The sequence below is a fragment of the Anomalospiza imberbis genome, chromosome Z (assembly GCF_031753505.1).
Source record: "Anomalospiza imberbis isolate Cuckoo-Finch-1a 21T00152 chromosome Z, ASM3175350v1, whole genome shotgun sequence".
NCBI lineage: Eukaryota > Metazoa > Chordata > Aves > Passeriformes > Viduidae > Anomalospiza > Anomalospiza imberbis.
In genome coordinates this window covers 73,998,180-74,025,313 of record NC_089721.1, presented here as the reverse complement: position 1 = coordinate 74,025,313, position 27,134 = coordinate 73,998,180, and the positions used below count along the sequence as shown (strand labels likewise).

At 40.4% G+C, this 27,134-nt stretch overlaps 1 protein-coding gene across 3 annotated transcripts; it reads left to right on the top strand.

Moving 5' to 3' along the window:
* The first annotated feature begins 582 nt into the window (after positions 1-582).
* Positions 583-24,876, top strand: MELK (maternal embryonic leucine zipper kinase). Of its 3 annotated transcripts, none has more exons than XM_068175686.1 (18): positions 583-726; positions 1,002-1,103; positions 1,392-1,477; positions 1,895-2,011; positions 2,538-2,681; positions 4,198-4,266; positions 5,352-5,444; positions 7,343-7,441; positions 10,317-10,385; positions 10,921-11,019; positions 12,033-12,119; positions 13,422-13,550; positions 16,839-17,058; positions 18,712-18,805; positions 19,674-19,842; positions 22,805-22,908; positions 24,019-24,192; positions 24,736-24,876. In XM_068175686.1, exons 2-18 carry the CDS (start codon positions 1,040-1,042, stop codon positions 24,764-24,766), a joined length of 1,848 nt encoding a protein of 615 aa, XP_068031787.1. In that variant the 5' UTR covers positions 583-726; positions 1,002-1,039; the 3' UTR covers positions 24,767-24,876. The 3 variants fall into 3 exon arrangements, with proteins under 3 accessions (XP_068031787.1, XP_068031784.1, XP_068031786.1); XM_068175683.1 differs by having other exon boundaries at positions 590-823; XM_068175685.1 differs by lacking the exon at positions 24,736-24,876 and having other exon boundaries at positions 591-823; positions 24,019-24,711.
* The last annotated feature ends 2,258 nt before the right edge of the window (positions 24,877-27,134 follow it).

The window sequence follows — 27,134 nt, the reverse complement described above, 5'->3', positions numbered from 1 at the left end:
CCCTCATGTTTCCCACTCTTTTCCCCTCATGCTTCTCACACTTTCCCCCTCAAGTTTTCTCGCCTTACTCCAGTCATGTTTCCTGCCCTTTCTCCTCTCATGCTTTCCTCCAACCCTGTCACTCTCACGTTTCCTGACTCTTTAAATAGCTGGCAAGCAGGGGTACAAACTGTCTTGTGTTTCTTCGCGTGCACAGAGCAAAGCTGCAATACTGCATTAATAAACCTACTGTCTATTAATACTCATCTAAAAATATACCTCATAATGGAGACTCCCGCCTTCCCCGCGCTGCTCCGGCCCGGAGAGACACCGTGCAGGCCACCCCAAGACGCCCAGGAGTGGCGCTGGGAACGGCAGCCACAGCCGGCCGGGAAAGCCCGCGGGGAGCGGCGGAAGGCACCACCTCCTCGGAGCAACGGCCTCGGCCACCATCCTGTGCGTGGCGCCATCCCTGCGGCGCGGACCCCGCTCCAGTCCCGACGGCTGCTCCTGAATACGTGCTTTCTGGAAGAGGGAGACTGTTTTCTGTCTCCGTAGGGATTGGTCTCGGCTGAGGCTGCATCCGTTAGCAGCCAGCCGGCAGCAGAGACCGCCCCACTCTGGTCACCGCCCGCTCCCTGTCTCCCTCCCTCCCCGCATACGCATGCTTTCCACGCTCGTTCCGGTTTGGCGGCGCGCGGAGATTGGCTTTTCGATCCCGGCGGCCGGAAGCGGGACATTTGAACGGTAACGGACTGCCTAGGCTGCTCCGCTGTGGGGGTCGCTGCCTCGGGACGGGGTAACACTCGGGACGGCTGCTGCCGGCAGCGCCCCAAGAAACGGGGTGGGACTCGAGGGTCTTCTTGCCGCTGCGACTCGGGGTCGCGGCGCTCCCGCGCCTGTCGCTGGGGAGCCGTGGCAGATCCGTGGGAACAGCAGCCGCTCCGCCTTCTCCGGGGGCTGCTGCTGAATCGCTTCCTGTGCCCGAAAGCATAAGCGCAATCTGCGGTCTCCCCTCGTAGGTGCTGAGAAGAGCTGCCTGCGTCCTGCGGGTCGCAGAATGGCCGGAGATGACTATGAGGAAATTCTCAAGTACTATGAATTACACGGAACAGTCGGCACAGGTGGGCTCAGTCTGTGAATGCAAACAAGTGTGTGTGATGTGTGCACTCACTTCGATGTTCATCTGAGAGATTAACTGCTACTTCAGAGTCTGTGGGTCATGTTTTCTCGGTGTATTTTGCGGGGCGCAGCTATGGAACTGTAACTGGAAGGTGGTGGCAGCAATTGCTTCTTCCTCTGGCAATGATGCTACATGCTGTTCATATGGTATTTGCTTCAGGGCGACTGAGATGAGGGTGAGAAAACTTGTCGCCATGCAAAGCTTTATACATTTCTGTTTCAAATTCTAGGTGGGTTTGCAAAGGTAAAACTTGCACGACATCGTCTCACTGGTGAAAAAGTTGCAATAAAAATCATGGACAAGCTTGCTTTACAGGTAATCCAAAAGATACTTCAGAGCTGGTAACGTGCTGTTCCTGTGGAGTTCTCAGGAGCGCAGGTGCAACCTGTCACTGTGGGCTAGTGGCAGATGCTGTAAAATTGAAAGAATTTTAAAGGCACCACAAATCCTGTGCCCTCATATGGAGAGGGCACTGTTCCCTGGCTGTAAAACTGAGACAGTTAGAGCTTTAAATATTAAATAACTAAATAAACTACTGTAAGTCAAACAGAGTGCTGATGAGAATAGTAGCACAAATCTGCCCCTTTGGGTTTTACTGACCAGTGTGTGAGGAGGGCAGGTGAGCAGTGACAGAGCTGGTGCTGGTTTGAGTTTGAGCAATTCTGATGTGCAAATTCACTTTGAGGTACAGTCTGTCAAACTACTTGATACCTTGCTGTTGTGATCTTTTAGGATGACTTGCCTCGTGTTAAATTAGAAATTGATGCCATGAAGGACTTGAGTCACCAGCACATTTGCCAGTTGTATCATGTGATTGAGACACCCAAGAAAATATTCATGGTTTTAGAGGTAAGGAATGGTGTTTCTGTTATAGCAAAAATCTCTGGGTTTAGCCCTAGCAGCAGATGGTAGCAGAGTCCAAATGAAACAATTCTTAGAAAATTGTCTCAATGATGAGTATGTCCAAGGTGCTGTAGTTTAAAAATGAAGCTGATAATGTGTTCTGTCTCATTGTAAAGCCACTTTTCACTGTTTGCAATAAAAAACCGACTTTAATTCCCACCTCACACTCCAAAAAACAGCACCAGCAGGATATGTGGGACCTGGGAAATGTTGCTGAATTGTCATGTCTTGGGCAGTTTCTGTCACCTGTGCTGGTAGTGTGATATAGCTGTGGCAAGCATCAGGCAAGGGTTGGGCTCTTGGTCTTGTTGGGTCTGTTGCACACTGGCTGGGGGCATGCCCATGGGTGCTGCTGGGATTAAGCAGAGGCATGGAAAGGGAAGAGTGCCTTCTTGCTGTCCAGTGCCCTTGTTCATGTTTACATTTCATGATTGTATCCCAAATGTATTCTTTTTTTCTTGCTTTCATGCAGTACTGTCCTGGAGGAGAACTGTTTGATTACATAATTTCTAAGGACCACCTTTCTGAGGAGGAAGCTCGCATATTTTTTCGGCAGATTGTTTCAGCAATTGCTTATGTGCACAGTCAGGGATATGCCCACAGGGATCTCAAACCAGTAAGTCAGAACATTGGTCAGATTTGCATAAATAATAACGAACACCCACTTTTATTTATCTGAATGGAGCTGGTGTTAATTGTCTTCTCTGTTCTCCTGTGCTTAGAGCTCTTTAGTTAACATTTGCTGAAAGAGCATTATTTCTACTTATTGCTTTGTTCCTCAACTGAGCTGGATGTAGCTGTATCTGAGGAAGGAGCTTCCTCTGGAAGAGAAGCAGAATAGTGCACTCCAGTTGAGAGTGGAGCAGACACAGATTTGATTTTGACTGTTGGTTAGGCATTTTTGCTATCCCCTTTATTCCAGCATGTTCCCGGGGAGAGTTGTTAGGGTTCCTCTCTGTTGTGCAAACTGTTCTGTTCTGACATTCAAAGGAAAATGTGATTCCCACAATGTAAACAAGTAAGGACAGAGGAGGGATGTGCCAAAAGACTGATCCTGTGGCTTTGCTGTCACCACAAGAATTAAGCATGGGCTTAGGGAAAGGAAGACTTGAGACTATTTCTCCTAGAAGGGGTTAGAATTTTGCATATTCAGAGACAATGATAACTGAGAAAAGCAAATTCTTTGGGTACAAGCATTTTCTAGACAGCTTATGAAATACTTGTCTCCAAAGAGCCTCTCTTCAAGCAAAACCTCCTGTGTTCCTCTTGGAAAGATTTGGATTGTAGCTGGAGACCTGATGAATTCATGATTGGGAGAGAACTTGGTTGGGAATTGACTTCTAGTGGCTTCTGCTATTATCTCCTGTTTAAAACAGTGTCAGATCAAACTTCTTCATCCAGTCACATCTTGGACCTCTCCCTAGGATGAGGCACCATAATGTTGCTGGGAAACCTGTTAAGATCTTCACTTTCTTTTTTATGAGAAAGGTGTTTTCTTAGTACCAGTCTGAAAGTCTCCTGAGGCTTGTTGACTGTCATCATACCACTGTGTGCTTCTCTGGCAGGGCTGGTGCTGTCTCTATGCACCCTTTATAGGAATGAAAAGGCTGCCATGAGGTCTCCACTGAAGCTTTGTCACCTACAGGCTGAAAAACCATCTCTCCCTCAGCCTCCTCATGGAAAAAGTGCTCCAGCACCTTGGACAGGCTGGTTTCCATCCACAGAGTTTATCTCAGTTTGGTGTCTTTCCTGTGCTTGAGGGTGGGCAAAAACTGAATGTGCCGTTCTCACTGTGGTGAACAGAGGGCAAGTGGCTTCCCCCACGTTGCCAGCTCTGCTTCTTTTCACACCATCTGGGATATCACTGGCTGCATTTTCTGCCAGGGCAGACTGCTGCTTCACAGTTTTTGCTTTCTGTGTAGCTGCCCACTAGGCCTTTCTGAGCAGTTAGGAGCTTGTATTTCCTATCTGGAATATAGGTTATATTCATTAGCAACAGACCAAAATCTCCAGAGGAGAGCTTCAGGTAAATTATGGCTGGTAAGGGCAAGAAGAAATAGGGTGAAAGAAAATGTGGTTTCTTGGATACCTGGCATTATGTAAGAATTCATTACCACTTTCTCTTTTACTAGGAAAATTTGCTGATTGATGAGGAACATAATCTGAAGCTGATAGACTTTGGACTTTGTGCAAAGCCAAAGGTAAGGGTGTCAGTTGCTCTCATAGCAGAGCTTAATCAACTACAGTGCACACATAAAAATTGCAGGCGTGACTTCAGGGTGCAGTGCAGAGCTTTGCCCTGAATTTTAACTGTTAGTGTAGTTGTCCCACTGCTAATTGCTTCATAGGACCTTAACAGTGTGAGACAGTTTTACACTTTCTGCGTGGAATATCAGTTTTTCTCCTCTTACACTTCATCTTTCATCCCAGTATAAGGCACAGATTGCCTTGTGTGTAGAGTATCTACTCCCACAAAGCACTGTAAAGCTTATGTTGGTGTCCATTTGCCCCCAGTAATTTTCAATGGCATGTGTCATTTTCATATGTGGAGAGATTGGGGCTCAAATCAAATAGATTCCCCTTACCTTTACAAAGCCTCTGGATCCACATGGTGGTACTGAGTTGTTTAATAAGTTTAAAGTTTGTTTCTACATTGCTGCTCTGTTTGTCATCTTCACATATGAGATGGGTGCTGGGAGGAAGGAATTTAATGGAAAGAAGATCTTACTGATCCAAAGTCCACAGATTGTTTTAGCTGAGTCAAGGTAAAGCACCTTCCAGTAAATTGGGAGTATTAGACCACCATCTTGGTGGTACAATGTCATCTCACTCTGATCTGCTTAAAACAAAGCCCAGGCTAAGGAATAACACATTTTTAATAAAGAAGCATATTAGTGGCTCTTCATGAAGTTATTGTCTTAAATATTGATAAAAATATCCAACCAGCCTTATGCCCAGTGGCTCTTGGATTACTGATTCCCAAGTTCCATCAGTTTTCTTTCTTGTCACAAAAGGAAGTATTTCTATCACAGGAGGAGCTGCAGAAAAGATTGCTGGGATAACATGTGAAGGAGCAGCTTGGGATCTGAACATTTATAGGAGTCTCCTGGTCTTGGACAGTTTTTGCCTGGTGAAGCCATATATTATACCAAAGCAAAATGTTAGGTGACTGTATATAGACAGCATTGGAAAATGAAGCTTCTGAGGCCTCTAATATGTTGTTGCTAGAAGACACCATTTGTGCTAGAGCCAATGCTTCTTTGTCATCAGTTTTGTCTTATTCTAGGGTGGCCTTGATTACCATCTGAACACCTGCTGTGGAAGCCCAGCTTATATGGCACCAGAGCTGATTCAAGGCAAAGCATACATTGGCTCAGAGGTAGGTGATACAATTGTAAGTTAGGGTGTTTTTTTATGCACTATGTATTTAAAGCTGGTGAGATTCAGATATACTCCTACTATGTTGTCTTTCTTCAATGTCATGTTGCCTCAGTGGCGCTCAAAAGCTGTGTGACTGAGAGCAGTCGCAGCCTGGAATAGCTCCTGACCACAGGTTCTGTATCTGACTTTTTGATCTCTGAGTAATTCTTCACTGTCCCCAGATGTTGCTCTACCAAAAATAACTACCTTCTACCACATTATTCCAGGCACCAATTTGTTCAGTTAATTTTCCAAGTCTTGTTGCAAATTTCTATGCAGTCTCAGTATCTTGTGTACTTTGCCTTTGAAATCTTCTATGAAAACTTGGTCTTTGTACTGTGTAGTGTAGAAAAATTAAAGAGAACAAAAACTGTAGCATTTATCCAGCTTTGATTCCTAGATGTCTAGAACATTGAGGTCTGCTACATGCCCCTGTCAATTCATTCAAAATGCTGCAATTTCAATCTCTTCAAACTTCCTGTCTGTGCTGTTGGATGGAGTCAGTCTTTTTTCCTTTACCTCCGTTGCACCACTGTCCCTGACCTCTAAGTCTTGCTTTATTTTAGTTTTCCACATAGTCAGTGCTTCTCAAACTTCCTTTATCTTTATGACTGAAGTGGGGGTTGCAGTATGAGGCAAGTAGACCTTGTCATGTCTATAAGGAAAAGTAACAGTGGGGCTTTAAAGCTGATTGTTACTGTACTGACAGCTGTCATAATCACAAATACTTTTGAGTACAAAATCCCTTCAGATGAGTTTGATTTCCTTTTTGTCAGTGAATTCCTTGTAGGTTGAAGGTAATGCAGCAATTTGGTGACCTAAGAAAAAGGGTAATGGTTTTAATAGTGCTCTAGTTTTAGAGAATTGGAAATTGTGTGCTTTCACTTTGTGATAAATGAATATAATTTGTGCTAATAACTGTAAATATATAGCTATTTTAGAAAATATTTGTTAAAAAGTAATAGAGAAAAACGATATGTAATTAGTGTCACACAACAGATGTTTTCAGATGTTCATGAGGAAATAGGGTACAAGATGGAGTGTTTGAGATAAGTAATATCCTGGAAAAAAAAAACGGCCTTGGGATGAATAAAGTTAGGAAAACTCCCAGAGCAGAACTGGCATTGATGAACGGAGTCAAGACAACTCCCGAGGCAGGATCGGCCTTGAGATGAATAAAGTTGGGAAAATTCCAGATAGGTAATTTAAAATAGTGGTCTTATCTATGAAATAGTAAGGCTTATTTGGATCATAATGCTTACTTACATCACACAAAGCTTAATGCACATGTGCAACTTGCCAGATTATTCAGAGGACAGCGAGGAAGCTGGTGAGCCTTCCTCTGAAAAGACCACCAAAAAGCCAAGAAGTAGCTCCAAGTGGAGCATGCACTGTGCAGTAAAGTGATGTAGATTTCAAGAATCGAAAATAGGAGGAGATTTACAAGAAAATATTGATGAATACGTATTAGCATACAGTATATAAGTTGTGTTTGGATTCTTTTGCTTTTTGTATGTGAGGCAGGGTGGGAAGCCTTCCCCATACCCTGATCGATTGGTTGTACTTATGCTTTATCCGAACCACTGCCAAATTTGGTTTTGTAACTACTCAATTGTATTGTTTTATATAAAATTGCTGCTCAATTAAAATAGCTGCTAAATTTTAATTTTGTGGTTTATTAAATTGGACATATAGGGACCTCATTCATAACAACTTGGACTATAAGAGTTCTGTCCAGAGTTAAGGAACTTACTTTCCACAAGTTTCATGTGGGCTTTGCCAAAAGGAGACAATGTGATACGTCTCTAAGCCATTTTAAACAGATGAGGTTTGTGAACTCTCACTTTCATTTTTTAGGCAGATATTTGGAGTATGGGAGTACTGCTGTATGCTCTGCTGTGTGGCTTTCTCCCCTTTGATGATAGTAATGTCATGGCTGTCTACAGGAAGATCATGGTAGGTATTGATACAAGAATACATGAGGAACAGGAATCACTAAGCATTATGGGAAATTTTTACTTTCTGATTTGAGCAAAAAAAGGCTTATCCGCTGAATTTTGTTACACTTTTTTTCTCTTTTGATCAGTATTTTGTGGATTTGTTTCTGTTTTCCCTCAGCCGTGCAGTACTCTAGCTTGGTCCTATGATACAGTAGAAAAGTGAGTCTCAGGAAAAGCATTCTCTTGCTAGTGGGCTGGACTTTTATATCTGAGTGTTTATCTGTCTTCTCCCTAAAAAACGACTCTTATTGAATGCCAGACACTCTCATATCTAGGAAAAGCAGGATTCTGCCTCTGGTATTATACTTTCCTCTTCCAAAAGGAGTTGAATAAATAGTACATCGTAAAATTAAGTCATTGATTGTTTCCCTGTAAACTCCTCTTGATGTTGCTAAACAGCTGATGTTCCTCATAACGCATGCATCTCTGCCAGCCACTTCTGAGCTGCCATAAAAATCTGTGTTGATGAAGCTTGTTCTGAGTGGGATGATGAACAGCAGTGCAGAGTAATGTCTTTGTATTCTTCTACCTCATTCTCCTCTCATCAAGAGCCTGATATGTCTTTAAAAAGACAGCAAAAAAACCTTCGACAGTATTCAAGGACTACTTTGGCAGGGAGCAACTGACACTGTTTTGCACAGGAAATATTTTCAGGGTGCATAACAGTCTGACCTCTAAGAAACACCTGATTATTTCAACAGAGTGTGGATTTTTAATCTGGAATTGGAGTACACTTGAGTACCTTGACAGAAGGAAGTACCTTGACTAGGAAGCTTAGTTTGAGTTATGGAGGAGAGCTTTAAAAAAGAAAAAAAAGGGAAAAAATAAGCAAAGACTACCTAATCCAAAGAGATTGTGTAAAGGTGCTAATGTTCAGATGAGATGCCAGTAAAATTACATGACTTCCCAACTCATATAGTCATAGAATATCTTGAGTTGGAAGAGAGCAAAAAGGATCAAGTCCAATTCCCTGCTCTACCTAAACTAAACCATGTGATTAGGAGTCTTGTCCAAATAATGCTAGAAAGCACTTAATTTCCCAGTGAAATTGCTATTAAGTGTAAACAACGGGGTTGTTGAATTGCTTTTCCCTCTCTGCTTCTGGTGTGAACTGTGTTGTCGACCCAGAAAGTCAGAGCACATTGAGAACGTGTCCACTTGTGAGCGTGCTGTCATAGGATGACAAAACCCTTTTTGGTACTCATTACACCAAGATGCAGAACCTGGTAAATGATCCAAGTGCTTAAGGCATTCACTGAGCTGAGAACTCAGATGTGAAATGGAGATCTTAATTAAGAATATCAAAAATGACTCTGTGTAGTTACCATTGTCCAGCATGGACAGAAACTATGAACTGAGATGTTTGGAGCAATGCAGTGTCTGCCAGTGGAATATATTGAAGTGAGCTGAAACAACAAATGAGGTTTTAAAGTTTAATTTGGGAGCAGTCAAAAACCAATCATGTCACAGGTATTAAGATGCATACTTGCTATTTCCACTCTGAATTTGTTTTAATTTTATGTGGTTGTGAATTGAAAATTGTTTCAAATGAGGACACCCACTATTACAGAATTAGTTTCACACATTTTGAATCCTGAAATTTATTATAATCTCATCTCGAACCTGTTGCTGCAAGTTAAATCTGCTGCTTGAATTCAATTCAAATTATATGCCTTACATGTAGTGTTAATTCCCTGGAATGTTCTCTTCATTTGTGAATCAGTGGATTCACTTTTTGACTGAAAAGTTAAGCTGTGGTATAACTACTGTAAAAAAAAATTACTGATATGACCTTATGTGCCTGGCAGATACCACAACCAGATATTTACCATGCAGTATTGCCCACAGTACAATAGATGAGAATTTCTCTTTGTTATGTCATGTTCTGTAGCATTATACTAAAGCCAATATGTAGATTACCTGTGTTACTTAGTTTCATAGTAAAGCTGTGTTGTAAAACAGCCTACAGAACTATTCCTAAATAACTTACTAGTAGTGTCTGTAGAGATGTAACTTAAAGTCTTTAATCTGTGATGTCAATGCAATACATACCATTCTTAGAAATGTGGCTGCATGTAATACCAACTGTTTTGTTATTAAGGCACTTGTCTGTAAAAAGAAAACTGCTGTTACAAAATGATAGTTACGTTATTTGACAATGAGTTTGTACTGATTTTTATTTTTATCTTGGTTTTCATTCAGAAATAAATTATTCTTGGTGGTGAATTTGGTTTGGTTTCTAGCTACTGTTACTCCTCACATATAGGAGTTGTTTTTTTCTATTTTCTTCTAACAAAAACTTAAAGAAAAACAACAGTAAATAATTATCTTGAAAAAAATCTCACTTGCTAGATCTGTAACCTTTCTCCTGTCTGCTGTATGAGATTGAAGGTTTAGCATTAGATTTAACTTATTCAAAAAAGAATATCCTAATACTGAGGATGGTGTAACTTTAGTGTTATATGTGCTAATATCAGTCATTCATAATCCAGTATGTTTGCACTTCTAGAACTTCAGTACTAAGTTGACAGGATGAACCAAGGCAGTGGAGAAAGGAGCAGGTTAGCTGCAAAAGTAGGTGGAGATGGAGGTGTCATACAAGCAGAGTGGATGAAAACTGCAGCTGGTCATTCAAACATGGCATTTTCCTTTCTAATGCTGCTGAGTTTTAGTATTACCATGGCATTTATGCAAGTCATTCTTTAAACTAAGTTCACATCTTCCTGCTGTTGTTTTGTTTTTACAAAGTACAGATGTCACTATTGTCCAAGTAATTTAGTAGTTCCTTTTCGGGTTCAGTGTTAGTTCTAAATCCTCTTCTTTTTTTGCAGACAGGAAAATACAGTACTCCAAACTGGCTCTCTCCTAGCACTACACTGCTCCTTGACCAAATGCTGCAGGTAAAGGTTATTGTTTCTGTTCAATAGATGTATAAAGTAATGTTTAATTGGTTCAAAACATTACATCAAGGAAATATTTAAAAAGCATTCTGTGTTTAAATAAGAAGTTTAATTCTTGAAATTTTTTTAAGAGAAGATTACCATTGCCTTCAGCAAAAAAATCTTTGGGAAAAATGTTTGATTTCAAAAATAATTTGCAAAGTTTACATGATTTAACAAAATCTTCAAACAGCATGCATTTGGTTCTTCTTAATATAAAAGCAAGAGCTGTTTTGTAGCCCAAATATACATTTGGGCTACACCTAATGAATATAGCCAATGCTGCATATCCCTGGGAGATCTGTTGTAGCTGTAGGTTCTATAACTGCTCTTCACACCTAAGATCTTTGAGTGTGAGCTTCCTTTTGTGAAACTCTGAAAAAGTATTGTTTCTGTTTTTGTCCCTAACCACCCTAACATTCTGTGTGGAAGATCAATTGTTTCTTCACTTTTTCTCCACAATTTAAGTATCACTTTGATTTTTATGGCACACCAGGTCGACCCAAAGAAGCGGATTACAATCCAACACCTGTTAAATCACCCTTGGCTCATGCAAGGTTTTTCTAATATTGTTCAGTGGCAAAGTAAATACCCAGTAAGTACTCAGGTCAGATAGATACTAAAGCATTTCATGTAATATTTGCTGGCTTACTACCATCCTCACAGTGTGTGGTATGAAATTGTTTTTTACAAGATGAACTTTGAGATGGTTGTAATTGTTTTCTGATTCTTTTAGCTGTCAAAATATTATTACTTAGTTTTGATTTCTCTTGAGGAGATATTTCAAATGTGTTTTCCTTGTATTCTGCAGCTGAATATGCAGAAGAACTGAATTCTCATCAAAAAGTACTTCCACATATGAATGACCAGCTCCTTCCCTAGGCTGCTTGATCAGTACTTTCTTTAATGTGTAAAACACAAATAATATGAAGGTCATGCTAGATGTGGTTATGGTTTATCTTGTACATAGTCCTGAATGAAAACTGAAATTTTCAAAAATTCCAATGAAATTAAATGAAATTTAAAATTTTCCAAATTTAATTGGAAAATTAAAATTTCATTGAAAGAATAGTCATCCTGTCTGTCTCTCACTTGTTTTACTTGTGTGAGAGATGAAGGCAGTATGGAGAGGAAAAAAACCAAAATAATCTGGCTGTCAGCAGCACGTGCTGACAAGTTCTGCATGTTGACAGCCAATGCTTCTCATTGCCACCAGATGCCACTATTACCCTAGATAAAGACCCTTTGACTGTGCTCGCACCATCAGTGTGAGAAGTAGAGATGGGCATGGCTTGCAGCTTTGGGTATTTATAGGCAGATGAAAGTGGACCTTCCAGTCTAGTAAAAATCTTACCTGCTTATTTGGGTGGCTTATTTGAATTTATAAGGCTGTGAGGATCCTGGCTGTGAAGTTGTTGAAGTTGTATGACTTTTTCAGTCTGTTTCCTACAATGTTTAGCTGTGATGCTAAACGTTTGAAATGCAAGGTCTAAAATCATCATTGACTATTGACTCAGCCCACTGGGTTTCACAACAGTGTCACTGTCAGATATGCATTAGGGGGTAAATTGAAAACCTCATGCTTCAATATCCATTGTGTTGTTGCAGCTGGGATATCTTGATGAGGACTGTATAACAGAGCTTTCTGTGTCTCATAAGCAGAGCAGGGAGACTATATTGCAATTAATAACAGAGGTAAGAAGTTTATGTCAGTAATTTACAGTAATTAACTACAGTAATACAGTAAATTAATTTACTGTGTTATCAGACCAGTACTTACATATTCCAAAGTACGATATTTTACATACATTTCAGATTTAAGGAGGCCCTGCAGAACTCTAGAATCTGGCTGTAGCTTGCAAGTACAAGCTACTGGTTCGGAAGTTCAAATTTGTTTATTTCTTTTTCTCCTGTAATTGTGGTCTTCATGTTTCCTAAATCGTACTGTTTCCTAAATCTTACCACTATGGTAAAATCCTTCTGAATCTCTGAAAGTAGGTTAACTGTTTGCTTTGAAATTGTTCAATAAAGAGTAGGAAAAGAAAAAAAAAATCAACAACACCCAGGCAGTCTACAAAATACAGGGGCTTTTAGACTTACAATTCACAGATTTTTTAAAATAGTGAGTATGTTTAGTCATTTTTGATGACAAGTAATAAAAGTTGAACTGAATACTTCTGGAAGAATTGTGCAAATGTTAGCAGTAACATTGCAGGCTGTTGAAAAGACTTAAAGCATGATGTGTACTCCAGCTTTTACCTGAATCTGGAAATTCTTCATTAAAACTGAATTTTCTGCTTCTCTGTACTTCCTAGCAGTGACAATAGTTTTTGAAAACACTTGGGTTTTCCACATAACTGTAGCAGAAACAGACTTTTAAAATTTGTGTGATATTTTAACAGATTTGTGGAGTTAATGTTCTTTATTTATAGCAAATAATCAGAATAACCTGTTTACAGAGGGGGAAGTCCTTCCAAATAAGTCTGTGATATTTGCATAGTCCTTTCCTGGAAGACCTCTAATACCTTATAAGTTATTCAAACTAACTGCACTATGCTGCAAACCTATCAAAAGTGGTGCCTGTGTTCCTCACACACAAAGAGCTGCTGAAAATTATGCAAAAAGTTGGCAGTTATGAAAGAATGGGCAGGAGTTACTTCCAAGAAATTTATACTCTTGCTGAAGTATTAGATAAACTGAATTACTGGGTTTGCATTCACTTCAGTAGATAGATCTTCATTCCAGCATTTCCATGCTACTGCATGAACTACAAACTTGCAAAGAACAACCAACATAGTGCCTTTTTCTTGATTTCAGGCACACAATGTAAATCACTTGAAGTCTGAAATTACAGTTATGTGTAATTAGGGTTACATATCAGATAGAAAAACTTGTGGAGACATGGAAATACTCAGAAGGCTGAGCTTGACTTGTACTTGCAATGTTTCCAAAGAGGAGATTAAAATACTTTTTCTTTCTTTCTCCCTGACCCCACAGTGGAAATATGACCACATGTCAGCAACATACCTCTTGCTTCTATCCAAGAAGGCTCGTGGCAAGCGTGTTCGTTTAAGGTTTCCGTGTCTAACAGAGCATGCCACTACCATGATGTCAACCGTCCTTGAGGTAAACTTGAGTTCAGCAGGACAGCGTCTTGTTTTAAATCCTGCTCTGCATTGACAAAGCTCTGCCTGGAGAAACATTCTGGTGCTCTAAACATCAGGAAGAGAGCATGAGCTCAGCTGGTTAGAGCATGGTGGTAATAACACCAAGGTGGTTTTGATCCTTGTATGGCTCATTCACATAACTGTTGGACTTGGTGATCTTTGAGGGTCCCTTCCAACTTGGAATATTATGTGAAGTACACAGTCAGCCAAAGTCTTGGGCATTAAAGAGTTCAGTTGTCTCATTAACATGATTTATCAAGCTAGGCTGCTTCTCTGGATTGGCTTTACTGGAATAGCCATCTGATGCATCAAGTATTGCACAGAATCCCTCCTTGTTAATGGCCTCAAATTTCTTCTTTTGTGGCCTGGATGATTCCAGATCTTGTTCTGTGATGACTATATGCACTCTGTTTGTCTCTGTTTTTTTCTACCTTGAGGGCTGCATTTGGTAAGGAAAATCTTTTGATAACTCATATGTCACCTGAGCAGTGTTCTCCGAGATGACATAGGCACTATGGGAGCTGGTGATCGAATCAGAGGGAGTCATCCCTTTCTCATCTGTTTCCCTTGAGAACATAATCCTAGAGAGGAAGTTGTTTACTTTGAGTAAAGGAAATGTGTTGCTACTGTTTTTCTGATGATTGGGATTCTGAAGTAATTTTGAATATCTTAGGGGAATTTCTATTCTTGTAGTTTGGTAGTGGCTAGAGTTGCTAAACTCCTTGCAATGTTGTATATAATATGCAAATATATGTGATGTCAGCAATACTAGTCTAGTTGACAAATTCCAAAACATTCAGTGGAGTTGCAGACTTGTATAAGCTGTTTCCCCTTGAGACAAAACATCTGTGAAATGGTCTGAGTGTGCTGCTTTCTGTGTTAGAGGCAAGCACTCAGAATAAATACTTTATGTATCTAATTCAGTTGTGTGTAAATAATTGCTGTTCACCCATACAGCTTTTTTGATATGAGAATTCTAGGACTACTAGAGCTGCATAATAGATCATGAATCGTAAGCTTTCCTGAATATGCCTAATGTGATTTCCAGGATCATGGTGGGTTAGCCTGCTACACTCTGATGATTAAGGTGGAGGTTCACTAGGTTCACTTGTACTGAACTGTTAAGCTACTTCATCTCTAGTGATGTCCAAGGTAAATCGGCAAATATTACTAATTAACATTACGCCTTCCTAGATGATGGTGAAATTCATGTCTACACAATACAGCAATCCATTAATCCTCCTGCACTGCTCAGAACACAATTAACTTGCCTGCGTGTAGCTTCTGGGTAAACATCAACTGAATTAGCTGAAACACGCAGCTAGCAAAGCTCTCTAGCTGGACCTGATCTAATGTGAAGACAACCAAGTAAACAGAACCTTTTACTTAGCCATTTCTGAATTTGGTGGCACAAGCTTGTACATAATACTGCTTGACTTCAAGCAGTTTGATATAGAAGCATATTACAAAATAGTCACCATGCCATGAATTACATCTAGATCACAGTAGCTGAGGTATCCTAATCATGCATTCATGTTTAATGGAATGTGATTTCAACTACACTATCAGCTTCTTGTAGTTAGCAACCCTCTGGTACAGGCTTTTGAGTAAGGCATCATAGAAGATCTAAAGCTTATCAGACAGCTCTCTATTCCAGTAGTAATGAGAGATCTGCTCATTGTGATATCCTTGATCATGGGGCAACAGAAACTCACCAGCAGAACATAGGTTACTAAAATGTTATCCATTCTAGCTTTTTATAACAGCGTCCATTTCAGCCAAAGACTGACAATTTAAAATGACTGTGTACAGTTTCACTGTAATGGTATGAAGCAAGTTATTGGGAAGAGTTCCCTGTAAGTAACAAAAAGGTGTTGGAGATGAAGGATGCTTGGATATATACCTGCCTGTATGTGGTGTGAACCATGAAGGTTAGCAACCTTGGCTGAAGTTACAAATCCCTTGATTTAATAACTGACAAATTTTGGGGAGGGCAGAGCTAGCCATCAGATGAAGGGGGTTCCAAATGCTAGTTCCAGTTAGTGTTGTGGATTCAGTAGTCATGTTTTGGATATATGTGTTTACCTTTATCCAGCCCCCTTTCAAGTGTTACTCCATTGTTCTCATGGATTCTTTCCACATCATTACTAGGACTTTTGGTAAAAAGAGGTTGTGGTCCAAGCCTTCAATTCAAAGGTGGCTATTTTTATGAATTGCTTCTCTTCAAGACACTGGTCAAGAAAGATGATTTGGCAATGGTGCTTTGAGAATACTTTCACACCTACTTTTGATACAAATGACAGATCTACAACAACATTAAAGTCATATTATATAACCTATGTCGCCATCATGGGAACTTCCATTATTAGGAACTTAGAAAGAAATTAGATTTAGACTTTAATGGCAGTCTTTTCTGATGAAATCTTACTTTTAAGCGTGCAGCGGAATCTCAACTGAATATTTCTTTCCAGTCTGAAAAAATTGTGATATGCCAGAGTGCAGTGAAGTGCCATGGGCATTTGTATTCATGGAATTTACAGATACAGCTTCACTGTTTGAAGAATCTCTGTTAGAAAAATTTGGTATAAATACTCATGGAATGAAGCAGGTGTTTGATACAGTGTCCTTAATCCAAAAGATCTTATTTTCATTGTACATAAAAATAACTGAATATGTAAATGTTTGGTAGACCCTGGCCTAGTGGAGTTACAAATGGAGGTTTTACATATATAGCTGAACATACATTCTGCCTTCCTCTAGCTGTAGGTAATTTGACTAAAACTTGAGCTTTGATCATATAGAAAATGAGTAAATAAGGATTTTAAATCCAACAGAAAAAAAATAAGGTGCAACAAACAAGATCTCAGACCTAGGCTAAAGCTGGGCAAGTTTCTGAAGAAGTGCAGCCATATTGGACAAGAAAATCAAACGACTCAATTAAAATTTTGCAATTAAGCCAAATGGAAATTCCTAGCTGTGCTTAGGTAAGGTGGTGAGGAATAGTAATAGTAATGTGCAAGCTAAAGAATTTAGAAGAGCTGGTAAAGAAGTGGCAAATTACTTGAAACCTTATGAGCAAGTTGTAGAGGGAATCAGAAGTATTGAAGAGTTTTTAACTATTGCTCTGTAGTCAAGCATTGTATGATATTTTTACCCTGCTTCAGAATTTCTGTGTCTGTAATGTTCCTGAATGTGATCAGAATACAACAAAGGATGGCTTTTTTTCTTTTTGTTATATCTCTTGTAGCATTCCAGGCCTGATGCCCAACTGGAGGATACAGAATTCACACTGTCAACTCCAGTGACAAGAAAAGTGGCATCAAAGAAGCATAAAAACAAAGAGAATGTTGAGACAGTATCAGCTTTAAGAAACGAAATGCCCTTTGCACTTCCTATGACTCCTCTTGCAAAGAGTCAGATTGAGACACAGGTACAAGCTGCTCCTCTTAGGGCACCTGCTTTCAAAGGTATGTAGAATGTAACTAACTAAAGCTTAGAACATATATGTTGCTTGGGAATCAATGAAACCCAAATATAAGCACAATATTTCTTCATCCACTACATCAGTTTCTGAAACACCTCAATTTTTTTGTCCTATGCAGCACCCAGGTTCTTCTAGTACATCTGACAGGGTGCTGCAAAAGTTTTAACCATCCATCAGGGCATGTTACTTGTGTTGCTGCTCACAGTTGTCATGTGTGAGCCCCTTTTGGTATACCCTAACATGGAGCCAAGTACTGTGTTATTAAAGCTTGCACCTGGTTCCACTTTTACATGAAGGTTGAGATTGCAGTTTCCTCAACACTGTTTTTCCTTTGTGATTACCCTGAATGAAAATAAAAGCATACTTTTAGTTAAATCTGCTTTAATTGCTGCCTGTAAGAGAAATCTAGCTTTTGGATTTCTTATGGTTGCATATCAGCATTTTCACAGGGGCAGTCCAGTATAGCAGTGAAAATTCTTCTGTTAACAACATGTAGGTCTTGCAGCTATGCAATAGACCACAGAAATCTGCATAAATTATGTCAGCTTTTCTGAATTACCAGAATTTTCTGTGATCAGCCTGTCTAGTCATGTACATATCCCATATGTTCATTACCATTTCATTCAATGATTACCATTAAATTTTTGGTGTTGATACTGTAAATGCTAACTCTGTCCTTCAAATGCCAAAGGCTCCTTGCAATAGGAGACTCTTTCATTTCAGGTGCTAAGAAGCATTGTTCAGGAAGAGTAAGTTTTTGCAGGCTGATTCGAGGAATAAGGGATTTTGAATATACTCCTATTTAATGAGATCATTCATAAAGAAGAGCAATACAAAAACTAGCTTATGAGTTTGCCTTAAGATTGTACATAACTTGTAATGTCAGGCATCTGTGTATGTCTAAAAACAAAACAGTTGCTATCCAAAATGGGAAATGTAAAAACATTTCTAGCTCATTTATTTAGTGACTTTTCTGAGGATTAAAAAAAGAAAGCTGTCTTGCTGTGTGGAAAGATCTTTGATTCAGGAAATAGAAAAGTGGAAGAATCCATTGGAAATTTTGAGGTTGTTTGTCTGGAGCCAGGTGCAATTCTGTAGAGAGCTGTTACTTTGAACATTGAAGTTGGGTTTAATTGTGACAATTTATTTGCTGACTGTTTCACTTGGTGTTTTCTCCTGCACCTTTATAACCATGCTCTGCAAACATTGACTTTCTAGACCGTTGTGTAGCATGTACATTGTATATTAAACATGACTATATAAAATTACACCTTTCATATAAGGGAAATGGATCACTGTAGAACTCAACTACTCAATGCAGTGGATTGCTCCATATTTATTCATGGACCAGCAGCAGAGCAAGAAAGCAATTCTAGTCCTCAAATGTCTAGTATTGAACTGCAATGGTTACTCTTAAGGTTTGACTTGTAGAGCCCCGAGGAAATCAGTCAGTTTTAATTTATAGAGTAGAGGTAGTATTAAAAACATATTTCATAATTCCCAAAATATAGACCTGAGATAGAACAGGGGGTCTGGTGCTAGAACTAAGTTATTAATAATGAGAAATCGTCATTGAAGAAAAGAAAATCCTTTTACGCAAAGACATACCTGGTTTGGCTTGGACATTTTCTTTCAGAGAGTCAGTTCACTGCTGCCACCCCAATTAAGAAACCCACTAACCGAACAAATGCAGATGAATTGGCAGCAGCTGAGATTCTTCCTGAAAGAAGGTAAGTGTCCGGTTATTTGTGTACATTCCTGATTTAGAGCAGGACTACCTTAATCCATAGGCTGCCTGGGAAGCCCTGTTACAACAGCAAGCTGCTGTTCCTATTCTTGTGGTAAAAACTTTTCTAGAACCTCTTTTTACAGTCACTAGAAAATAATGAAGTCTAGCGGCGCATTTCGGGGGGGGGACCCCAAGGCTGTTAGTTTGCTGGCAGCAGCAGGCAGGCAAGGAGACTCCACACGGCTTCTGAGGGTGCTAATTAGATGAGGGTTTATGGGGGGTCCTACCTCCGGGAGGCAGCATGGTTTCTGAGGGAGAGGGGAGGAAAGGGGAGCGAGGGGGGAAAGGGGAGGGGGAGAGAGGGGCTCAGCGGGCACCAGCCAGGAGAGCCGGCGAAGACAGAGAGAAACATCCCCCCGGCACACTTAATAGGGAAAATCAAAGTGGGAACGGAACAGATTGGGCCAATGGGATTACAGACACAGGATACTGCAGGGGAGGATCACAGGCTTGGAATAAACCATACATTTTCGAGGGGTGAGACACAGTATATCATTTAACTAAAATATAACACCACAATTCACACCACAATGAAGGTAGAGAAAAGTTTTAAAACTATGTAACTCAATATGATCTATTTTTCATAATGTAGGTGCCTTCTTATTCTTGGTCTCCAAAGGACTGCAATTTCTAGACACATCTCTGGGTTTAAACTTCAACAGACTTTCAAATAGAAACTCCTATAATACATTGCACCTGATTCCATTTTCTTTGTTCTGTCATGTCTGGTAATATTTTAGTAACATCTTTGAAATAATAGTTTTTTAACACTGAGGGAAAAATAACAGATTAATTTGTTCATTTAACAGGTGTCAGTCAGTGGTATTAGATCTCGACCTTGCACATGTGGATAGCAGCCAAAAGAAGAGAAAAGCCAAAATATTTGGAAGTCTTGAAAGAGGCCTAGATAAAGTGATCACAATGCTTACACCAAGCAAGAAGAAACGATGCACTAGAGACTGTCCAAGGAAACTTAAGGTATGGTTGCTGCAAAAGTCTTACATAAAGCAATTATTAAAATATTAAGTAATAATATTAGTTATGTATTAATTATTATCTTACAGTAATGATGATTGAAAACATCCAGTAGCTTCAGAAATGGTTTTGCGAAAGCTTCTGTCACCTGTCTTGCTTGAATTCTACAGTAAAGTGCTCTTACTTATTGCTGATAACAAGACAGTGCCCCAGTTACCAAATTCAGTTATCTGTTAGCCTGGGTTCAGGCAACAGATCCAGGGAGGTGTTTGGCCCTTGCTACTTATAGCCCATCTAAACCAAATGTGAAGGAAGCAGCATGGTTTGAAAGGACCCCTACTGGCCAGTTTTTAATCATTCTGGAGAAAATGCACAAAGTGTGCACAGGCTGATGGCCTGTTGTGACAGGTGGGTGAATAACAAGAGACAGTTAACAGGCTGTGCTGAACTGAGGGGCTGAAATGGACATAGTGGTGGCTTCAGAACCATCCACCTACAATGGATACCACTGAGCAGGAGACACCTTGAGCCCTTGTGACCCACAAAAACAGTGCTCCAATTCAACTTCCACACTCCAGCATTCAGAATGAAAACACATATGGTGCTTTAAAGGTTTTAGATGTCCACAGGCAAGGTTCCCATAAAAAGAAACATTGAGTACTTGCAGTGGGTGACTGTATTAAAGGGCACAGAGACATCCATCTGCTGGCCTGATAAAGAGTCACAAGAAGTTTGCTGCTGACCAGGTGCTAGGATCCAAGATGTTGCTGAGAGGGTACCCCAACTTCTCATGAGCATGGACAGCTACCTACTATGTTATCATGTAGCTAACAAATGATGCTGCAAGCCAAACAACAGACAGGACTGAGGAAGACTGTTAACACCTGGTGAGGCAGGTAAAAACATTAGTGCCCAAGTCATCTTCTCATAGTGAGAGAAAAGGGGACAGCCAGAAGCAAATGCATAGTGCAGATCAACATCTGGCTTCATGGCTGTGCCATTGAGAAGGTTTTGCCTTTTATAACAATGGGTTGTACTTGAATGATTGTAGCCTGTTAAGCAGAGATGGGATGGATCCACCTGCCTAAAGCAGTCAAGAGAATCTTTGACAGTCCTCTGGCCAATTTGGAGAGACTGACTTCAGACTGAGGGACTCAGAAGTGGGGTTCCAAATGGTGATGCTGGTGGCATTGCTTCCTTCTTTAGGTCACTGGTGATTAGGCCATACCAACCAATGCAGTGACAGATGTTTCTTGGCTGCCTCTCGAGATGAGGATCAAAGGGCAAATCATGCTGAGAGTGTGCATTGCTGTTGTGATTGCTCTTACACCCGCTCTGTGCAACCAAATTGCTTGATTACGTGCATGAAATGCCTGGACACAAACATGTACAGCATGGGGAATAAACAAGAACTAAAAATCTATGTGTGGTCACAGGGCCATGATCTCAATGCAATGACAGAACATGGTGGGATAGTTTATGTGACTGAAATGTTGAGAGGAATGGCCAAGTCAGTGTGATAAGGTAGTTGTTCATTATATAAGAGACCAACTGTAACATATTGAGCTCTACCCAGGGTCAGGTGAATGAGGTGAAAATTTAAGGAAAAGGTGACACTGTTGCAGGTGTTTACTATAATCCACCTGATCAGAGGGAGGAAGCTGATGAGCCTTTCTGTGGACAGATGGAAGTAGCCTCATGATTACAGGGCCTGGTTCTCATAGGGGATTTCAACCACCCTGATATTTGTTGGAGGGGTAACACAGCACAGCACACACAATCCAGGAAGTTCTTACAGATTATTGAAGATAACTTTTTGACACAAGTGGTGGAAGAACCAACAAGGAAAGGTGTGTTGCTGGACCTTGTACTAATGAACCAGGAGGGACTGAGTGAAGATGTGAAGGCTGTAGTGACCTTCATTGTAGTGACCATGAGATAATGGAACATGGGATCTGTGTGGTGGATGCAGAGTAGCAGGACTAGAACTCTAAACTTCTAGAGAGTTAACTTCAACTTCTTCAAAGATCTACTTAGAAGAATCCCATGGGATGGGCTTCAGAAGAGAAGGGAGTCCAAGACAGCAGGTCAGTATTCAGGCAGCACTTCCTCCAAGCTCAAATCCAGCATATCCCTGTGATAAAGAAGTTAGGCACAGGGAGTAGGAGATCTGTATGAATGAGTAGGGAGCTTCTAGTGAACCTGAGATGGAAGAAAGAAATTTATAATATAGGGAAAAAGGTACAGGCCATGTAGGAAGACTAGGAACATTGCCAGAATATGCAGGAATGCAACTAGGAAGGTTAAAACCCACTTGGAATTGAGCCTGGCAAGGGATATCGATGAAAACAAGAATGTATTCTATAAGTACATCATCAGCAAAAGTAAGATTAGGGAAAACATGGGATGCTGTTGAATCAGATGAGTGTCCTGGTAATGAAAGATACAGAGAAGGCAGAATTACTGAATGCCTCTTTGCCTCAGTCTTTAAGCTGGGGATGTGGCTGATCCACTTGGAGGCTGTGATGTCAGTCAAGTGGGAACTTGACAGACTGGAAAATTGGGCAGAGAGAAACCTAAGGGGGTTCAACAAGGGCAGCTGCAGGTCCTGCACCTGGGGAGGAGTAACCCCAAGTACCAGAACAGATTGGGAGTGACCTACAAGAGACTAACTCTGTGGAGAAGGACGTCGGGGTGCTGGTGGATGGCAAGTTGACCATGAGCTGACAGTGTCCTGGGGACCAGGAGGGCTAGTGAGATCCTGGAATGCATCAGGAAGAGTATGGCCAACAGGTCAGGGAGGGGATCTTGCCCCTCTGCCCTGCCCAGGTGAGGCCACATCTGGAATGCCGTATTGTGAAACTTCCTTAGTGAAAACTTTTTGCAATGTCTTCAGCTTTAGGAGATTTTAATTTTTTTATTCCTTTTTTTAACAAGCTGATGTTACTTTTAATACTACTTTTAGGCACGCTGTAACATTACCACCACTCATCTGCTGAATCCAGACGAACTGTTGAATGAAATAATCATTGTTCTTTCAAAGAAGCATGTGGAATATGTTCAGAAGGGGTAAGTCTAAAATACGATTAGTTCAACTCCTATTTGTCTAAATGGTTGCTAGTCCAGTCCTTAAAAAGCAAATTATTTAAACTTAGTTTCTTGACTTTATTGTAAAATAATCTTTACAGAAAGTGTACAAAACACTAAATAAATGTCTGCAATAAAACATGCCCACACAGAACAAAACTGTGTTAAGTGTATTCTAGCAGAGCTCTTTCACCAACAGGTATAAACCAATAGTAGTAGGGTAACACTTAGGAAAATATCACATCAGCCTGTCTCATGTGAAATTCTAAATACCAAAAGTTGTTTCAGGTACAGTCACATGAACAAATGAGATAATTTTGGAAAATAGTGTAGATACCTTTTAACTCTCATTCTGGGCAGTAAAAAGACATTAACCTTTAGGCAAGAGGTCAGTATATTTTAAAAGGTGTGCAGAAGCCACGCACCTTTTTGATGAGTATTTGAATTTGTACTGTTTACTAGCTACACTAAGCTACTGATTGGTTAGATAGGTTCTTACTTTTGATCAAACTGCAAGACTATTTTGTGAGCTCCCAATGCATGAAATAACCATTGTGCTCACTTTTCAATATGCATTTTCTCAAGTTCTTGAGTATTTCAGTGTTGGGTATTTGTAGAACATCATAGTAATACATCAACCTCTGATGGATTTCCAAACTCATAATATGGAAGGATGCTAGATTGCACAGCAGCACCTGCTCCCATTGTAATCATTCAAACTGCATTCAGTTTTTCCTATTTTCACACCAGCTGAACTGCAACCAACAGAGTGAAGAGTGTTCTTGTCTAGGAAAAACATGGGAACTTTCCTTCGTTCCAGCTCTGAAGATAGGGGTCTTTGGCACGCAGGGGTTCTTGTGGTAGTGTAGGACATTGGTGCTGCATATTGGTCGTAGGGCATAATAATAAATATGGTGCCCTGAAACTACAGTATTTACAAAGGTCTCAGGTGATTAAATTGTGGACTGTTTCACAATATTCTGAACAGCAGTGGGCTATTTTATTTAAAGTGCTTCTATTAATTTAAAATAGCATTGCAAAAAAAATACAAAATGGTTCAATAATTATTCTGTTTTCCCTTCTGTTTTACAGTTATACCCTGAAATGTCAAACACGGTCAGATTTTGGTAAAGTTACTATGGAGTTTGAGTTAGAAGTATGTCAGCTCACTAAGCCTGAAGCAGTGGGTATCCGGCGACAACGGCTTAAAGGAGATGCCTGGGTCTACAAGAGGCTGATAGAAGACATCTTATCTAGCTGCCAAGTGTGAGTGGCAGAGTCTTTTATCACGATGTTTTAGAAAGGTCTTTTCAGACAAGTAATTCTTTCTCACAGTCACAGCTATATGTGAAAAATCTGTCATCTTGGGTTTTTAACCATCCCTCCTTGTACATATTCCTTCTGTGTGCTTCCTTTAATACTAGGTTTCTAATAAATGTTCTGCAACTACAACTTTTCTGAAGCAAAATTCTGTAAGCCATTCCCTTGCTTACGTACTTTTCACATATCTGGGTTTAAAAAGTGCTGGTTTTATGTGCTGAAGCTTATTGTGGGATGTCTTCAGTTATCAAGTGCATGGTGCACAGTAATAGTCATTTGCATAATTCTCTTCCTGTCTCTGCTTAAGTAGGATTTATTGAGATCATTAACTAAGTCACAGCTGTGGTTCCCGGAGTTACACTATATGCTCAGTGTTGTACAAAATAGGATGGGCTTTAGTAAATGTGAAGTCAAGAGTGCTAGGATTTAAACTGATCCCATATAAAGCATTGTGCTATCTTGTTATGAAGCCTTTTAACGTGATGATAGGAGGATCTCTGAAGAACACCACCACCTTTGAACTGTTCTGAATGGAGAAGGCATTTGTCAGCCAACTGTCTGCAAGGAATTCAGTGACACCTTTAAGAGAACATAAGCACCAGAAATAAAACTAGAAATATGCAGAACAAAGCAAGAGCATCTAAGATTTGCTTGGGGGGTTGTTATCATATCATAAAAACAGATGCATATCTCCCTATGCTTGTGCTAGGTGTTGTGTGGAGTGTTTAATTCTGCATTTAGTTGTGCTACAGCAGAAACCACATCAGGCCAATCCCTAGCAGCAGCAGGAAGACATATGTTGAAGCCTTTCTCTATGCGATGACATTCAGTAATACCTAGACAATTTGACAGTGTGCTGAAGCTTTTTATTAAACAGGAGTTGACTGCCATTTGTTGCATGTAAACCTCACATTATTGCCCCTTAACTAAAGCCTGAGGCACATCCACCAAAGGGTTGGGTCACCCTAACAAACAGAGGGCTGAGCATTGCTGGAAGCTTGCAGTGACAGACATGAGATCTGGCTGTTAATGAAACCTGTCTGCTTGTTCTCTGTAACCATTACCTCAGGAACTGGTGGGTTATTTTTTCTGCATCAAGATAGAAACATCCACCAATTTTGTTTCCAATGCCAGGTTGTCCAGTTGCTGCTTTACAGACAAGTAAAGAACAGGAACATTTTTAGCGGATTTCAAGAAAAAGAAATGTTGGGAAGGAAGGAGAGCAAAGAGAGAACTGCTGCTCCTTGAAGTGTTTCCAGTTAAGAATATTTTAGGTGCAGAAGGGACTAGTAGGAAAACCGGGACAATGTGAACAAAGACACAAATCCACCAGAGGGATAGTAAGAGAGGTAGTAATGAGAGCCAGGGGTAGCTGGTCACATTAATTGATAAGAGGATGTGGAACATGATCATGTTCACTTTGGAAAGGTTATCTAATCAAGGACCTTGTCAAATGGGATACTAAGGAAAAGTCAGGAAAGGGAAAGTCAGAAATTAAAGTAGAGAGATGCAAATGTGACAGGCAGTCCTGCAAGAGGAGCAGGACTTGATGGTTATGATTCCCTTCAACTTGACACATTTTATGTCTAGTCTGTGACAGAAAGACAACAAAACAATCCTGTCAATCACAGCAAGTGCAGGGTCTCTGGGGAAACTGCATCAAAATATAACTTTGCACTTAGTGAGACAGGAATCTTGAAGGTCTGGGGTGTTGAGAGTGCTGGTGCAATGGTGCCAGTTGATGGGGCAATGCACAGAAGTCTCAGCCTGGTGCTGGCTATGCCCTCCTCAACCCAGGTCTGTACATGTATTCCCCAGCAAATGAGACACTGAACTGGCAAGAAAGTGGGAGGCCTCAGGTCTGGGCAGGGATGTCACATGGGCAGAGGGTGGGTTCTGGTTTTAAGGGGGACACAGAAGCCTGGAGTGTGCCCATGGGCCATTGTGCACATGCTGCATACTTGCAGTGAGCACCACACTGAACCAGATGATGAGCAGGGGAGCCATATGGGGTCAGTCTGTCAGGGTCCAGAATAGGTTCTTGGGTACCTTTGATTATGCCTATGGTGTAGTAGGCAACTATGCTCTTGACATCCATTAACTGCTAGTACTGAAGTGTGAATGGTGATGCCATTCCTCCTGCCAGTGCAGGAGATCTCATATGTTGTGTGTGACTGGCACATGAATTAACGATTTGTGTTGGTAAAAGCAGAGCTAACCTATTTTTCTAATAAATTGGTACTTAAAGATTCACATCAGCACTTAAATACATTCAATATTCCCAGCTGCAACGTGACACTCCTGTTTGGTTTCTGCATGCTGAAATTTGAATCTGCTAAATATCAGATATCAATTGGAAATCAGCTAAAACTGTTGGTGTAGCAGCTGAGGGTTGTGGCTGTTGTGTATCTGGAGTGCTGCAGTATCATGTGATCTCTGATTTTCCTTGTTTTCTTGTTTCAATACAAACTTCTCCCCAAGAATTTGGCTTCTGCCTGGAATTTGATCAAAATGAAGAAAGGATAGAAGAAGGAAGGGCTGTTATAAGGAGGCATATTGGTAGCAGTTTTGCTAATGAATAGCACGATGACTTGTTTTAAATCACCAGTCGCAGTCATAAAGTGCAAGGGCTGAAGAAGTGAAACATTTACTTGCCTTTGCATTCCTTGAGTTCTAAATTCAGGAATGACTACAGAACTATCCTGTAATACCCCAACTGCCACTGCTCAAAAGCACATTCTCTGTGTGTAACTATCTTCTCCCCATGGTGACAAAACTGATGTTGTGAACAGACAAGTAATTACGATGTCTTGTTCATTCTTTTTAAGCTAAAGATCACTGGTTTGATTCACATTGTCTTACAAGCTTTGATGTGTGAAATAAGGTTC